Here is an 18,135-nt window from a genome sequence, read left to right as displayed (position 1 = left end):
AGTGAAGGCCTCCCCAGAGTCTCTCTTTCGGGCATATTGCACAGCTTAAAGCCAGGGAAAAAGGAGTAGTTAAAACCATGCAATAGCATGCGCTGTGCTATCACAGAGTGCAATATTGCCCCTCATTTTAATTAATCCCGCCCCTTCAAAAAATGTACATTCGCACTGTGCGGTAACATGATTATCGGATATGTTAACACGTTATCACGTGCGTTAAAGCCATAACACATTTTGATGAATGACCCTACAAGGTTGCAAAAAAATAGAAGCACTACATTATTTTGAGGCTTTAAGTCAATTTTGAGCATAAGTAATTTGTTTGAGGAATTTTTTCTCCATCCTGTGCTTCCCTCCTCTTTCGCTCTCTCCTCCTCCAGCTGCCTGGATCAGAGGTCTTCAAGTAAGCTCTTGCTGACGAGGTAAAATGTGCGGATTAACTTCCCTGTTTTCTTGATCACAAAGGCACAGGAAAAGGAGTTTCTCTGTGATCTGCTCATATTTAGTTCTTGCTCAGATGCCTAAGCACTTTTTCTTCCGCTGCCTAAGCTATTTAATATGGGGTAGATTTTTAAAAAGTGCGCCTTCGCGTACTTTTGTTGGCGCACCAGGCGCAAACAAAAGTACACTGGATTTTAGTAGATACGCGCGTAGCCGCGTGTATCTGCTAAAATCCAGGATCGGCGCACGAAGGCTGCCGATTTCGTGTAGCCGGCGCGCGCCGAGCCGCGCAGCCTGCCTCTGTTCCCTCCAAGGCTGCTCCGAAATCAGAGCGGCCTCGGAGGGAACTCGCTTTCGCCCTCCCCTCACCTTCCCCTCCCTTCCCCTATCTAAACCCCCCCCACCTTTGTCGGGGGATTTACGCCTCCCGGAGGGAGAAGTAAATCCCTGCGCGCCAGCGGGCCGCTAGCGCGCCGAGATGCGACGTGGGTGCGGTTCCGGAGGGCGCGGCCACGCCCCGGACCACCCCGGGCCGAAACCACGCCCCCAGGCCCGCCCCCGAAATGCCGCGCCGATCGGCCCCGCCCCTGACATGCCCCCCCTCGAAAAACCCCCGGGACTTACGCGAGTCCCGGGGCTCTGCACGCGCCGGCAGGCCTATGGAAAATAGGCGCGCAAGGCCCTGCTCGCATAAATCCGGGTGGATTTACACGAGCAGGGCTTTTAAAATCCGCCCCTATATGTATATTAGTTTCATTAAATCTATGGTAACCCTCCGCTACCCTCCCCCCCCCCACCTTCCAACCCCCTTCCAATCCCTCATTCCTACCCCCTCCCTCGGAATACCCTGTTACCCCAAAAAGCCAACTCTTATCAGTTCTTACTAGGGATGTGCAGAGCAAAATTTTATGTTCATATTTTTTATGTCCGAAAGGGGGTCCCACTTGCGGCCAATATGGACATAAAAAAAATCCAATGAGTTGGGTATATGTACATATGTGCAAAAAAAAAAATTTAAACCCCCTCACCCTCCTTAATCCCCCCCCCCCCGACTTACCACAACTCCCTGGTGATCGAGCGAGGAGTGAGGACGTCATTTCTGCAATCCTTGGCGAGAAGCATGTGACGTCGGTGGCACGTCGAGTGACGCGGCGTCACGTGATTCCCGGCTCGTTCGCGCCAGACGGCTCGTTCGGCCCAAAAAGAACTTTTGGCCAGCTTGGGGGGGCCTCCTGACCCCCCCAAGCTGGCCAAAAGTTCTTTTTGGGCCGAACGAGCCGTCCGGCGCGAACTCGCCGGGAATCACGTGGCGCCGCGTCACTCAGACGTGACGTCACGTGATTCCCGGCAAGTTCGCGCCGGACGGCTCGTTCGGCCCAAAAAGAACTTTTGGCCAGCTTGGGGGGGCCTCCTGACCCCCTCAAGCTGGCCAAAAGTTCTTTTTGGGCCGAACGAGCCGTCCGGCGCGAACGAGCCGGGAATCACGTGACGCCGGCGTCACTCGACGTGCCGCCAACGTCACATGCTTCTCGCCAAGGATTGCAGAAATGGCGTCCTCACTCCTCGCTCCATCACCAGGGAGTTGTGGTAAGTCGGGGGGGGGGGGGATTAAGGAGGGTGAGGGGGTTTATATTTTTATTTTGGCTCAACAATCGCGATTTCCCACATATCGAACATATCTATGTTCGATATGTGGGAAATCCGATCGTTTATGTCGAATCAATTTTTTAAGTAAAAAAATAATATGAGTTGCGTTTTACTAATGCGGTCAATCCGAATGCACACCCCTAGTTCTTACCAGTTTTGACACGTTACTCCCCATGCTTAAGCTGTATCCAAGTTTTTCTCTCCCCTTGTTCTATGTAAGACAACTTTGTCACTGTTTTATGGTTGCAATGTAAACCGGAGTGATAATTAACTCAGTTATTTGAACTTCGGTATAGAAAAGTTATAAATAAATAAATAAATAAGTATCGCCGCAGAGCTATTTAGCAGTCTGCATGGCTACATTCTGTGGCTTGATTACCAGGGCAAATGGATTGCAGTTTGTTTCCCTTTTGTGTGTTAAAAAAAAAAATCCATTATAGGATCACTTGCTGTGTTTTTCTGTAATAATATATCAAACTAATCCCTACGCTACAATATACTCTTTTAGTTTATCAAAAGGTTTTGTAGGACTGTTAATTATAAGAGCAGTGGGAAAATTGTTATCAAGAATCTATGAAGTCATTTCTGATCCCAGTTTTTTTTAAATTTTCGCATGCAATAAAATAAAGTGCAAAAAAAGTGTTCCTTAACTTTTTAGTCCATATCAAAATTACTTCACTGAAATAGTTGCAACTTAGTCATCTCCTTGGTGTCATCCTCTCCCTGAGGATGTCTAATGGTACAGCCCCAGGTCCAGAACGGAAGGTTAGGGCCTTCGATAGTGTATATACTATTTTTATTCTGCTACATCCAAGTAAAATTTATTTTTGAACACCCACACTGTGCCCTGCCTGTTCCTGCAGGCTAACATTATTAAAGGGGACAGTAACACACCTCTGAGGGATACAGCTACACCGGCTGGGCCTAAAAGGGAAATTTAATGTTATAAGTTCCTAGGAAATTGGGCTGGCATAAACCTTACTTGTAAGGTACCATTCCGGGGTGATTCTGCTGTCGCGAGAGAGAAATTGCAAAGTGGGAATGCTGAAACACGACATAAAGCTCTTTTAGTGTAAATGCCTGTCTCTGAGCAGTCCGTGCCAAGGAGCTGTCAGCAGGTTGTGCAAGGCAAGGCTGTGACCTGTGACAAGTCTTCAGAGGGATAGCCGTGTTAGTCTGGTGGAGCAAAAATGACAGAAGTCGAGTGGCACCTTATAGAATAACTAATTTATTAAAGCATGAGCTTTAGAGGACAGAGTCCACTTCGTCATATGTGACAAGACTGCCAAATTAGAACAGCAGATGGACTATGTGAAGTTGGTTAATATAGCAACTGTTAAAGATTTAGTAGCTGTTCAGATTAAATGGGACATGCTGGAAAATCATTCAAGGAAAATAAATTTGGGTGACTCTGCATTATGTTGGATTGCTTCTTTCCTATCATAAAGCTAAGATATCTGCGAAGGGTAATCTTTTGGCCTCAGTAGAACATAAATGTAGAGTTTCTCAAGGATCCCTGCTATTGCCACTCTTATATAACAATTTTCTACAACCAATGGAAAGCCTTTTTCTAAATCTTGATTTAAGGACATATTTTTATGCAGATGACATTCAAATTGTCTCAGCTGGTGAGGATAGGTTGAAGTCTATTAATAGCTTTAACTAATGTGACATCTGCAATTTTAAAAAAGGAAGTTTTAACTACAAAATTAACATGGGCCTGTAATGATAGATCCAATTCTAGCATGACACTTAAATTATTCATATGGTTAATAATAGGTATATCAAACCCTCAAAATTGAAAACAGAAGGCCTATTTCTAGATGGAAATCTGTTCAAAATAATCACCTTTACTTTCTGTACAGTGAGGGCTAGTTTGTTGTGGAATAACCACTTTTGAACAGATGACAGACAGATGGAAAACATGCTAAACGTTGAGGCCCATATTGCCATGGCCAAGATAAAAACTGTATATCATGCGCATACCGCCAATAACCAGCATGTAGTCCACACAGTAACTTGCACATTGGTGACATATCAACTGTATGCCATGAGGATATCGTCAAGCTAATTTTCAACTGTTATTAGCGTTCGCTAAGATAAGATAAAAACCAGCTCAAGACGGGGTCTAAAAAGCCAAAATCACTCAACCAAGATAAAATTTCGTGGTTGAGGGTATCAGATTAATCTGACACGTCAAACAGGACCAGAACATAGTTTTGGTCACCATCAAACCCTCATCTGAAAAGATCCAGGCCTGACTACAATGAAGTCTGTGCTAAATGGGTGTTGGGAAGTAGCCTCATCCTAAAGCAGGGAGACCAGGGTTCAAATCCCACTGCTGCTCCTTGTGACCTTGGGCAAGTCACTTTACTCTCAGGTACAAACTTAGATTGTGAGCCCTCTGGGGATAGAGAAATAACTACAGTTCCTGAATGTAATCTGCTTTGAAATGACAAAAAGCAGACTGTTAAAAAAAAAAATCTAATAAATAAATCATCTATGGAAACCAAGTAGCCCCTGCAAACATATTTCAATAAGAAAATACTAATATAAAATCAGATTCAGTCTGTTATCTCAGAGGATAAATTAATATATATTGATTATATTGTTAAGTCATGAGCTGCCTCTTACCAGTCTTATTAACATGCTTCACAAAATTACCTTTTTTCTTGACCTCAGCTGTTTAGGTCATCATGCTAAAACGTGATACCCAGCTCAAATACACGGTTAAAAAGTATAACATTTCCAGCTGATCCACTAAAGACCTTTCATGTTACCTGTATTATGAGTTTCTCATCTTGTTGCTGCTTCTTGAGTTCATCTGACCGTTTGCGGTAGCTGTCGTACAATTTTCGTGTAGCGGTTCGTAAAGCTTCTGCCCCGGCTTCTCGAGTCGCCTCTAACTAGAAGAGAACATGGCAATACATTTCAGAAAATTGACAGCACTTTAGAAATGACAGAGCACCATCTGATTACAATACAAAAATACTAAATATAGCTGTACTCCTTTACTTCCATAATTTGATGACTGCAGTTGCTGCTTTCTTATCTGAGGTTTCCTTCTATAAAATGCATTTCCAAGACAGTTAGTTTTTCCTGCTTGAAAAAATATTGTAGCAACTAGGGATGTGAATCGTTTTTTGACGATTTAAAATATCGTCCGATATATTTTAAATCATCAAAAATCGTTAAAGGCGATATATAATAGGAATTCCCCCGATTTATCATCAAAAATCGTAAATCAGGGGAAGGGGAGGGGAAGGGGGAGGGCGGGAAAACCGGCACACTAAAACAACCCTAAAATCCACCCCGACCCTTTAAAATAAATCCCCCACCCTCCCGAACCCCCCCAAAATGTCTTAAATTACCTGGGGTCCAGTGGGGGGTCCCGGTGTGATGTTCCACTCTCGGGCCACGGGTGCGTTGATAGAAATGGCACCGGCGCTACCTTTGCCCTGTCATATGACAGGGCAAAGGTAGCGCCGGCGCCATTTTGGTTCCTGTCCCCCGACGTCACGAGCGTAGGAGATCGTTCCCGGACCCCCGCTGGACCTCCAGGGACTTTTGGCCAGCTTGGGGGGGGCCTCCTGACCCCCACAAGACTTGCCAAAAGTCCAGAAAGGATCCGGGAACAACCTCCTGCACTCGAATCGTGTTGCTGTAATGCAAAATGGCCATACGGCCGGCGCCATTTTGCAACGAGTATTGCAAAATGGCGCCGGCCGTATGGCCATTTTGCATTATGGCAACACGATTTGAGTGCAGGAGGTCATTCCCGGACCCCCGCTGGACTTTTGGCAAGTCTTGTGGGGGTCAGGAGGCCCCCCCAAGCTGGCCAAAGGTCCCTGGGGGTCCAGCGGGGGTCCGGGAGCGATCTCCTACGCTCGTGACGTCGGGGGACAGGAACCAAAATGGCGGCGGCGCTACCTTTGCCCACAGGGCAAAGGTAGCGCCGCCGCCATTTCTATCAACCCGTGGCCCGAAAGTGGAACATCACACCGGGACCCCCCCACTGGACCCCAGGTAATTTAAGACATTTTGGGTGGGTTCGGGAGGGTGGGGGATTTATTTTAAAGGGTTGGGGTGGGTTTTAGGGTTGTTTTAGTGTGCCGGTTTTCCCGCCCTCCCCTGATTTACGATTTACACGATATTTTAAAAAACAAAATTGCGACGATCCGATTCCCTCCCCCCCCCCAGCCGAAATCGATCATTAAGACAATCGATCACACGATTCACATCTCTAGTAGCAACCATTATTTTCTTTCTACCTTTTACAAAATAGCAGCTTCCATGCTAGGGATCTGAGATATAATGGGTTGCAATTTGTTCCTATGCAAAGATTAAATGGATATGTTTTCCTAATCACTGAAATGTAAAGGGAAAAGTCACTGGTATTTCTAAACCGTAGAAATTTCTTTCTCCTAAAGGCCCTTAATTTTGTGACCCAGGAGAGGTGACAGGTTCATATCAGCAGTGTGTGTGTGTATTTTGTTGGCGGGGGGGGGGGGATGGAGAAGAGGAATTAACAATTTGGATGTTTTTAAATCTAAAGATAAGCCTGCCTATGAAAACAAATAAATCACAGATAAAGACATAATTAAGATACAAAAGTTGACGCAATAATGTATATGGAGTCCCCAAGAGCAGGTGTTAACTTACAAAGCACCGGGAAAAGTGTACAGAAAAGCAGAACAAACTGCTTTCCTGTACACCCTCTGACTTAATATCATAGCGATATTAAGTTGGAGGCATCAAAAAGTTAAAATAAAATTAAAAAAAAAAATCTGCCGATTTAATAAAAAGTGCGGGAGAGCCGCTGCTCCGAGTTGAGCGCCCGCTCTCCCGACGTGCGCCCAGGCACCTCTCCTGGGCACGCAATTCTCTATTCAAATTAGGCCAGGAGCTAATAAGGAGGCGCTAGGGACAACAGCGCATCCCTAGCGCCTCCTTATTAGAGGAAGAGTCGGCTGTTAGCAGGTTTGAAAATGGATGCTCAATTTTGCCGGGGTACGTTTTCCGAACCAGTGGCTGTCAGCGGGTTTGAAAACAGACTCCGATAAAAATTAAGCCGACAGCTGACTCTTCCACTAATAAGGAGGTGCTAGGAACGCGCTATTGTCCCTAGCGTCTCCTTATTAGCGCCCGGCCTAATTTGAAAACAGAAATTGCGCGCCCAGGAGAGGTGCCTGGCTGAATGTCGGGAGAGCGGGCGCCGGCAGAATTGAGCGGCTGTTTTCAAACCCGCTGACCAGCGGGCAATATATTTTTTTTTTTTTAATTTTTGGTGCCTCTGACATATCACTGACATTAAGATGCAGGGTGTACAGAAAAGCAGTATTTTTCAGTATTCAGAGGGAATAAGTAATAGACTAATCAACATTCATTTTCATGTGGTGAGCGCTATTAGTTTCGGGAGGGGTTGGCTGCACGTTTTCCACACGTTATTACTCCTTACAGTATAAGGAGTAATAATAGCGCGTCAAAATGCATGGCCAAACGGGGGCTAAACGGTGCGCTCAGCTGAGCGCACCTTTCTGTATCGGCCTGACTGTGCACAATCTTAAAAGTGAGAGGAAGAGCGGGCTATGTATGAGCCCCTTCCTTCTTCAGTGCCAAATCTGCTGAGTCAGTGGTGCGCCACAGAATGAGCATCGTGTCATCTTCTGATCTGTGCACCAAGAATTGTCTCCATTTACCATCTAAATTTCTTGCTGCAAAAGTTTCAGTGTTTTCAGAATAAGAACCAGTTATTTTACTCTTCTTTGTTCTCTGCGCTGTTAAAATCATTGCAAGTGCATATTTATAACAATATAATCTGTTGAATTACTAAAACCATAGAAATTTGAGCACCTTAATTTGTAGTGCTTGGTTTTCTTTGTTAATTGATAATAGCTGTAGTTCTTTGTCTTTCATCTTCTCAACAATCCGATGGTATCGGTTTTGAAAGGACTTTTCTGCCTCTGCCACAGTTTCATCTTGGGATGTCTGGAAGGAATCCTGGAATTCACAAAAAAAAAAAAAGAAAAGTGAATGAGAGATAAAGTTGTTTTTTTTTTAAAAAACCTTCTATTTATTACATTTTGAAAGATATACAAAGCAAATTAATCGTTATGTACAGAAACTTATTGGAAAACAATACAAAGAAAAACATTATAAATCCCTAAACTTGGAAATCACATGTCTATTTATATGTTGAATTATAAATGTAGTTTTCTTTGTATTGCTTTCCCAATATGTTTCTGTATACAAATATTAATTTGATTTGTTTGTCTTATAGATTTAAGAAATAAAGTTAAAAAAAGAAAAATAGATTAAGCAAGACTTAGTAATTCAGCAGGCTATGAAGATAGCCAGGCTGGGACCAGCCGGGTACAACTCAAGAGTAAGGACGACAGGGAAAAGCTTGGTAGCTGGGTTGGTCTGGCAGGGCTACAAGTTAGGGAGTCAGCTGGGTCTGCCTGGTTGGTTGATCTGACTGGCAGACAGCATAGAACTAGTGCTAGGAGGGCAAGCCTTTCACACATCAAGAGCCACAAAACCAAAATTCACAGTAGTAGAGAGTCACACTTTTGTGGAACAGTAAGAGATGAATTTTAAGACCCACGCTTGTGCACACGTATGCCAGCTCGTTCACGTGGATGCGGTGATTTTATAACATACGCACTCTGATATGGATGGTGTGAAAGTATTAAAATAAAAAGTACTAGATGAGTCAGCAGGGTTTTAAGTGACAGGGTTAAAAAGGTAAAAAGGGAGGCTAACATTGTGAATGTGATATTGCCAAGCGCCCTGATCAAACCTATTTGAAAGTGCGGTATATAAAAATTTTAAATAAACAGGGGGGAGGTTAGGAAATCTAATCTGTTAACTAGGTAAACTGGGAGCGAACTGGGAAAAATGGCTATTGTGTCGGCACGTGTTTCTGATAAAATCTCCCACCCCACTTAGGCGGTAGAGCTGGCATTTGCATATCCATATAAAATTGTGCCCACATGTAAATTAACCCACCCTAAAGCTGATATTAATTACATAAGTTCAACCAATTTGATGATCATTACCCGATTTGATTCCAGTTATACCCTGTTTGTATCAATTGTTGAAAAAATGTACTAAGTTGTTATATCTGTAAACCGGAGTGAAGGCAGCTAGCTAAACTTTGGTTTAGAAAAGCATTTAAATAAATAAATAATTAAATAAATAAATATGTGCATACAGCCAATTTTTATATCATACACACATATATGCGTTTATGTTATAAGATGGTCATGTCTCTGGTTGTGAGCCAGCATATGCACGTACACATACACCCACATAGCTGTTTGAAAGTTACCATCTTAGTTCTTAATTTTAAAAATGGGAGTCTTCTGATGAAGCTCAGGAAATTAACCCACTATGTAATGGTTTTCTGTAGGCAGAAAACTCAAAACCTATAGAATGAAGCATCCTGCTATAGAGTCAGTTAGAAATAGCAACATTCTGGACTCCCTTGAAGGAGCACTTCTCAGATAAAGGGTAATGGACTCCAGAGTGAAGGGAAAATACTGGTACTGGAACGTTTTTCAGGGCTTCCTCACACATATAGGGGTTCCTCCACTCAAAGTTTTATGCACTGAAATCAGGATTTTAAATTTAATTCTCTTGCTGGTCAGCAGCCAATTTAATAAACATATGACTGGGGTGTTGTGATCTTAATGCTGAATTCTCTTCAGTATCCTCACAGTCCAGTTCTGCACTATCTGCAGCACTCCTTTAAATACTATATCAGTGTCTTTTTCCTCCTCCTTTTATTGATTTTCCTAATATAAAGGTTCCTTGTTCTATTAGTTTAGCAAACTGTTCTACTTCACATAGATTGTTTAAAAAGAGGAGAACCTTACGAAGGTGCTAGCAGGATAGAACAAAGTCAATGCCATTGAAATCCATGACTCGGACATTTTTGCACTCACTCTTACATTACACCACACCATTTGTTGATCACTGGAGCTCAGGCGAACACCTGCTGGAAAATAAGAAATGCTTTCCCCATTTTTAAGTACATCTGTTCTTCCTGAATAATCTCATGAACAGGCACTGGCTCAATATTATTTGGGGGTTCCACAAACTGAAGGATGTCAAGCATCTTAGCCCTGTGAACTCTTCCTCCTTTTGCAATGTAAATGGATGGAATCCACCATTCTCTTCATAAAATTGGCAAAGGAGAGGTCCCCAGGAGGGCATTATTTGCAGAGGAGAAGGGGTCCTAGGAAAGACCTGTTGGTCAGAGAAGTCCTTTGATCTGTAGCCATACCCCCAAAAATATTCTGAGTCTGAACCCAACTGGTAAATTAGGGACATGAACCTGTACCTCACCCATCTAGCAGACAAGGCATCAGAGTATGGAGCACTTGTCTGTTGGGGCCTAGACTTTGATGGGCTGGAGATTATCATTCATGTTTCAATACCCAATGTCAATATTTTTCCAGAAACTGGTTTTAGGGCCCTTTCCCCAGGACCCAGCATGGGTTCCAGTACTGGATGGGCGTCCAGCCGTGGTGATGGTGGGGGAAGGGGGAAAGGTTTTCCAGTTTAAGAACATAAGAAAATGCCATACTGGGTCAGACCAAGGGTCCATCAAGCCCAGCATCCTGTTTCCAACAGTGGCCAATCCAGGCCATAAGAACCTGGCAAGTACCCAAAAACTAAGCTTATTCCATGTTACCATTGCTAATGGCAGTGGCTATTCTCTAAGTGAATTTAATAGCAGGTAATGGACTTCTCCTCCAAGAACTTATCCAATCCTTTTTTAAACACAGCTATACTAACTGCACTAACCACATCCTCTGGCAACAAATTCCAGAGTTTAATTGTGCGTTGAGTTTCTAGCTAGTAACCATTTGGCGGATAGTCTTAGTTGTAAAATCAAATTTTGAAATGTACCCAGTATCTCTTCATCTTCTATTACATACAACAAAAGCAGTTTAGGATTTAATTTCATTGAGATATTAAATAATTCAGAGAACTGAAAGAATTTCTCTTTCTAGAACCATTTAACATACCAACATTCCTACTGCATGTGATAAAAATTCCCTAAAGTGTTATGTGTTCTCCAATAATTTGGGGCCAACACCGCTGACACAGCCTATGGAAAATGGGAGAAATAATAATTTCCAATGCAGAGAGCAGCATCAGAAGGAGAGTTCTCAGAGGAAAGCCAAGTCTCGCAATGAGAGAGAAAGAGGTAAGAAATGTAGGCAAGCTTATTGGAAATGAAGTGGGCATTCCACAAGGAACATGAGAAAGGGAAAGAAGAGGCAGGAAGAAGGGGGTTAGAGTTGAAAGAGTAACAGGTTGAAACATTCAGATTGGGTGATAGTTGCCTATGATTGAAATTGATGTCTGTAGCTGAAAGGGGAAGGAAGAAGAGAAGAATAGGAGAAAAACAGAGATATGTTGACAATGACAAGCATAATGTGCCCTCAGGGATCTAAGTAAAGACAGAATGTACAAGGTCTTGATTGAAGGAAAGATACTGTTTTCGTGGTGAGCACTTAACACCTTTGCACTTGGTTTGTAATTTGTGATCCTTTTTTCTATGTCCTCTTTAAATATCTGTTTTCGAATCTTCTTTAATGTAGTTCGAATCTATGGGGAAAAATAATATTGCTATTATACAATTTTTTTACATTTTCTAAATTTCATTTTGCTTTTCCTTCTCTTTCTCTTTTTGCTTGCTGATGTCAACAATTATTCCCCTTATGCTATAAATACAAACAAAAAAGCATTGCAGTATTTTTCAATAAGCAGAAATCCTATTTATTTATTTGCAGATTTCAATTAACCTAGGACCTGACAAGGCAAGTCAACCAGTAAATTGGAGATATTTACTGCAATGTATCAAGTCAACAGTTAGAAAATTTTGGTTGTGAGAATTTCAATGATTTTTCCTCAGTAAATTATGAAGTTTTTCTCTCTATTGGCAATCAGAGAGCTGGTTTTCAGGATAATCAAGAATGCTAATTATAATCCAATTATATCACCATCAATGAATGTTAACATTGATTTGTGAATTTTAATGATGTGAAACTTGAAAAATACACTATTTCAAGGTCTTAAGGTATTTAGTCATGTCTAGTCCCAAAAGGCCTCCAAAAATTCAGCAATGCCCTTAGCTGGCCCAGTTGTCATGAACTGTGAACCTCAATATACAACTTTAATTAATCTGCACATTTTCTGCAATTCCTTTCCATAACAATACAAGAGAAGAGTGGAAGTTATTACTTTCACAGTGAACACTGGAATGGCATCTGAAAGTTTTAGCCTTCATTATAGCTTGGAAAATCTCATCTAAAATGGCCTCCAAAACAGGCTCATAACCATTCTATGCTTATGCAAAAATCTTTGTTGAATACATCTCAAACTACCTTGGAAAGTTTGCAGTTGCCTTGTATTTCTACCACAATACTATGTACTAAATCATCCAGTTGAAGAGATCTCATCCTTTTTTAATGTTACAAGGTCTAGTGCTTACTTATTAAAATTCAGCATTATAGGAAATGAGAATTAACACAAAAAAGAATTTGAAAAAGACATGAGTGTAATCCTCTTCAGTTTCTGCTACCTTTTTAACATATTCAGTTTCTTCTGTGATTTGGGCAGAAGTCGATCCATAAAAAAGGATGTGATTTTCATCTGTCTGTTTGTTCTTTCCCAAAACATCATTTTCGATTAGTTGCAGTGTTGTCATTTCCAGTATGGGCTCCTGTATATAAGAGAGACAACTTTATTTTCCTTTACTGATGCAAAAGAAATATAACAAACACATGGCTCGACCAACTTTGCTCTGCGCACACTGCAATATTTTAATTTGTCTTCGTTAGTGGTTAATGAAAAATATACAATGGTTTACAATCTATAAAATAAAATGTCACATCCTTCCATATCAATGTGGTGATATGAAACAAGAAAAGAATCTAATTAAGCAATAATGACATGAGAATAAGCGCAGTTATTTAACCAGGCTTATAGAAATAAAGATTAACAAAAAAAAAGTGTAGGTGCTACCTTTTTATTGGACTAATACTAATGATTAGTTTTCAAAAGTTATACGCCCTAGGTTTAAATAGTACTAAGGATAGCATTAATTTGAAATGAATGGGTAAAACTTGACACATGAGTCCATAATTGTTTCATTTGCGGCTTCCCCGGAAAGAATAATCTTTGTCTCATTCATGTATGTTTCCCATTTCATTTCTATGGTCCATTGAAGTTTGGGGCTGGGTACTGCTGAGAAAAAAATGACAATTACAGCAATCAGCTCTTGCCTCTGTGACCTGACTGCTTTGTCAGAGCTGTATTAGACTATCAAAAACACAAGCCTCTGTGTCGAGCGGGCATGAGACTCAACTAGAAAATGAACAATTTTGATAACAATGGCGTCAAGCAAGATAGGTTCCATGACATGTTGTATTTACCAAAGCAGAATCTACATCAGGAGAGTTGTTATTTTTGTACAAGTACTCTATAAGAAACCAGAATGCTTACTTGATGAGTTTTAATCTGCATAGAAAATAAACAAAAATATTTAGCTATTTAAGTAGCTGCATACAGATCAAAAACGGTACTTATTCACCAATTGAATTATAACCAAAGGAGTGGTTATCACCCACAGAAAATATACTGGTCATCAGAATTCGGCAAAGAAATATTGACTCCCTGTTGTGTTGTTTGTTTAGAGCTGTATTAGAGCCAAGGCAGGACAAGTTGGCATAGAAACCATACAAAAAACAAATCGTAGGGAGGCATTTTTCCAAAATAGCCTATAACTGTTATTTGCATCAAATTACACTGTCATCCCACTCTAAACTCTAAGCATGTGCAAAAAGCCTTATATTTTCTCTAGTAGTTATTAGGGAAATACAGCACCTGTGCTGAGAAGCTGTCAGTTTAAAAAAAAGCTTTAAAAGTTTTTAATTTGGCACTGGCTTATAGTTGCTTTCGATCTTTTCTGTGCTGCAGTGTTCTCATTCTAACTGTGCCAGAAAAAGAGGCAGTGCACTGTTGACGGCAGTTGTAGCATTGCTAGTAATAGTGACTTTTTCTGTTTGGTCACCAATGAGGTGAGCAGCCAATGTACCCTCAGACTGAAGAGAAGAGTCATACCAGTTGCAAATATTTTTGGTGCTCTTAGGGGGTCGATTTTCAAAGCAGTGTGTGGCCATCCATGTGCATGCGGTTCCCAGCGCATGCACATAGATATGCCAATTTAATAACATGTGTGCGCTAGCTCACACATTATAAAATCTGATCACTGCGCACACATGCTCACTGGATTTTAAAATCTGTGCACGCATGTGCGGGCAGCATGCGTGGGGGTGGGGGTGAATTTTCAAGTAATATGCACAGCAACGCAATCAGGCCTCTCCTAGTTCCCTCCCCGTTTGCTCCAATTACAGAGCAGACTGGGAGGGAAGTTCCCTACCTCCTGCCTAACCTTCCTTCCCTTTCCCCTCTCCATCCTGACCCCTAACTCCTACCTAGCTACCTGACATTTTTAAAATTTTATCACTTACTGCTCCTCCGGAGCAGAATTAGTTTCCGCGTGCTGCCTGGCTGCTGGTGCGTACTTCCCCAGGTCAGCAGCTAATAGCCGCTGTCCCGGCCAGCCTCCATCCTGCCTTTCTCCTCCCCACCCAGATCCTGCTCCCCAGCCCGCCCCTTTTTCAGGGCCCGGTACTTGTGCATGTACCTGGATTTACCCATTTAAAAATGTGCCTGGCCTTTTTAAAATTGGCTCATTAGTGTTTAACAGTTGTATGTGTAGAGTTAGTTAACACTAGAACACACAGCACAATACACATACACTGTATATGTGTCTGTGTGTGTGTGACACAGTTCTATATACTGTGAGTGGTGGTAAAGTATGTTAAGATTTGCAGCTCACAAGTCAGCCCCATAAGCTGCTTCAATTTTTCCCGATGCCACCATCTGATATAGTCTGGATGCTGTCGGCACACCATTGTCATCTTCCTCTTCAATGAGGCCTCATAGGTGTTTATGCTCAGCGTATGCTCACACTTAAAGGGGCCGTGGTGGGAAACGTCCATGTGATATCCTTTGATGATGTCACTGGCTCCTTGTATAAAAGGTTCCCTAGAACACTGACCCAATGCCTCAACAACAGGTCCCCTGATGTGCCCTGGCCATCAGTGAGTGTTATTTTTGTGTTCTTGTTTCTTCCAGCCTTGCTGCGTCCTCGCCCAGCCTTATCTCTCTAGCTTGTCTTGTCTTTTCTGTGTGTCTTTTCTCCCCTTGGCCCAAATCTCCAGAACTTGACCTCTTGTTTGGACCTGACCACGATTTCTTGCTGCCTGGATCTAACGTCTTGTTTGGACTTGACCATGATTGCCTGCCATCTGGCCCTGTCCTCTTGCCAGGACCTCACCACCCTTGTCTTCTGCCTACCTCAATCTTGGCCTACTTCCAACTCTGTTAGTTTGCTTCCTGCCTTGATCATGGCATGCCACTGGACTCTTGCTATTGCCACTATCCTAGGACCCATCTTATACCTGCCAGTCACCAGAACCCAAGAGCTCAACCTGTGGAGGAGGTGGCTGGTATAGGTGAAGTTCCAGTCTGTCCCTCTACAAGGTGTGTTTATCAGCTAACTGCATAGGCCTCGTAGGTTTGCTTATGAGGCTGCATCAACTACACTGCAACACAAAGAGCTCACACCCACGCTACCCTTTACACAGTAATAATATCACTAAATACATTTTTAACATCTAAACCCTCCATAGGCAGTGCACTTGAACAAATTCCATTATGTCAGGAAAAGGGAGAAGAGAGGATGTTGGCAGGGTGAAAACAAGTGGTGCAAAGGCAGCCCCAACATAGTAGCAGTGATAAAATAGTCAGTTTGTCCTCAAAATTAAAGAGAGGCATTTTTGGCGACAAAGTGGCATGAGTTGAAGGTAACAAGGCAGAAGAAATTTAAATTTGGAGAGCATAAGCCACCATCATCTGTTCCTCTCCCTCATGCTTGGAGCAGAGGGAAAAGGAGCAGAGGGAAAAGTCAGCCATTCAAGACAGACAGTAGACTGGGGCAGCAGAAGTACAACAGTCAAAACCAGCTGCACATTCCTCTATATTGGTTACTGCTTCTCAGGCAATAAAGTCAATGTTTTTGACACTGATTCTGAGGAAGAATCTTGTCTAGGATTCCACAAATCAAAACTTGAAGACTTAGTAGTTGAAGAAAATTTGGGAGTAATAGTAGTGTTTTAGCCTCTACTTCAATGATTGGGGGATAAAGGTTATGATACTGAGGGTGGTGAGTGCAGGCACACTGGTGGGACCTAGCTGAGGCAGGGGCTGGCAGCATCTCTAGCAAGGACAGAGCCTCAGGATGCAGGTGGGCTTTGATCACATCCAGTTGATGTATAGTCCCTATATCTCATTGAATATTCTTTAAGCCAGAAGAATGATGGTGAAGGAAACAATTATATCAGAGTGGCAGGTCTTCAAGCAATTTCTTTGAGGCAGACAGTGGTCAAAAAATGGTATTGGCAATAGAAAATGGGAGCTATCTGGGTATCTGTTGCTTTGCACGCTTGCTGTACCTGGTAGTAAAGGATGCCCTGAGGCTGGCGACCAATTATGACAGGAATCCATTCCTGAAGGACCTGGCAGTGTGATGTAGGAAAATAGCAGGGCACTTCCATCGAAGCATGAAGATAGGGCAGTTTTTCAATGAGAAGTAGGAAAAATTTGAGATGCCTTACAAGCATCTGATTCAAGATGTTAGCACCCACTGGAATTTCTCCTATATGATGCTGTAGAGGTTAGTGGAGCAGAAGACACGCATTCATGATCCATCTCTGGAGTCAGACATAGGTGTGCACTGCACCATGACTGTAGAGTGATGAGGCAACTAGTATAAATCTTGAAGTATTCAAGATGCATGGAGGATCTGAGTGTCTGAAGCAGCAGTCTAAGTGGGTTCATACCTACAGTAAATATTCTGGAGGAAATGCTAGGAAGGCTTCCATGAGCAAGAGGGAAGGGAAGCAGAGGTGTGTCAAGTTTCTGGACTCCTTGCAGCTGTAGGTACAAGAGAGTCTGAAACCTCTGAATAAAAACAATACATAAAGGCTTTTTATACTTTGTCATCCATGGGTGAAAGGAAGCCTTACCTTCCAGTCCCAGCATCTCACCTTCATGAAGGAGATGCTTGTAGCTAAGGTGTGGTGATGTAGCACAGGAAAGACTAGCCACCTCAGATAGTAGTGCAAGTAAGAGCAGCGCTCTGTCAGGTACCAATTCCTTCCCTACCTCAACATGCCAAAGTTATGTTGCCCACAGATAACCATCTCTCCTGACAAAGGCCACATCTAAAGCAGCTGGCAAGAGAGACCCTGTCCAATCCAGCAAAGAATATCCCACCTCAAATTTCTGTGACAGGCTATCTCACAGGGCCCATTGAGAAGATGGACACAGATTTGCTGGCATGTTTCACACAAGTCCTCACTCTGGTCAAATGTAGCCAAGGTGGCTCGGTGTTATCTTTCAAGTCCACCAACCAGCATGTCCAATGAACATGTCTTCTCAATGACAGAGTACATTATGAGCTCATGTCCCTCAAGGTTGGTGGAAAAGCTGGTCTTTTTGAAAATCAATCTGCCTTTGCTTGGGTTTCCTGAATTGCCATGTGAGTGGCAAGATAACTGAAAGCATCTTGAAGGTCTTGCTGCCACTCTGCCAGCCTGCCAGTCCCTAAATACACCAGCATACGAATCTTGCAGCTACCACTCTGCCTACCTGCCAAGAACCTGATGCACCATCTTAGGGTTTTGCTGCCACTGCCTACATTCCATACCCCTCTCATATACCATCTTAGAGATCTCTGCCTACCTGCCATACCCTGATGTACCATCTTGGGAGTGTTGTTGCCACATGCCTAACTGCCATGCCCCTCATATACCACCTTAGAGGTCTTACTGCTATTGCTCTACCTACCTGCCATGCTCCAGATGCACCACCTTAGGGTTTTTACCACTACTGCTCTGCCTA

At 42.7% G+C, this 18,135-nt stretch overlaps 1 protein-coding gene across 1 annotated transcript in view; it reads right to left on the bottom strand.

The window, feature by feature from the left end:
• The window catches only part of CCDC68 (coiled-coil domain containing 68), a 123,715-nt gene that overhangs the window by 42,896 nt on the left and 62,684 nt on the right, over positions 1-18,135 (bottom strand). Inside the window, exons 3-6 of the mRNA XM_029579814.1 lie at positions 12,686-12,826; positions 11,623-11,709; positions 7,939-8,085; positions 4,866-4,991 (exon numbers count right to left, since the gene is read on the bottom strand). Coding sequence (XP_029435674.1) covers positions 4,866-4,991; positions 7,939-8,085; positions 11,623-11,709; positions 12,686-12,826 — 501 coding nt within the window. The remainder of the gene's footprint in view (positions 1-4,865; positions 4,992-7,938; positions 8,086-11,622; positions 11,710-12,685; positions 12,827-18,135) is intronic.

The sequence above is a fragment of the Rhinatrema bivittatum genome, chromosome 1 (assembly GCF_901001135.1).
Source record: "Rhinatrema bivittatum chromosome 1, aRhiBiv1.1, whole genome shotgun sequence".
Classification (NCBI taxonomy): Eukaryota; Metazoa; Chordata; class Amphibia; order Gymnophiona; family Rhinatrematidae; genus Rhinatrema; species Rhinatrema bivittatum.
This window is presented reverse-complemented; position numbering and strand designations above follow the sequence as displayed.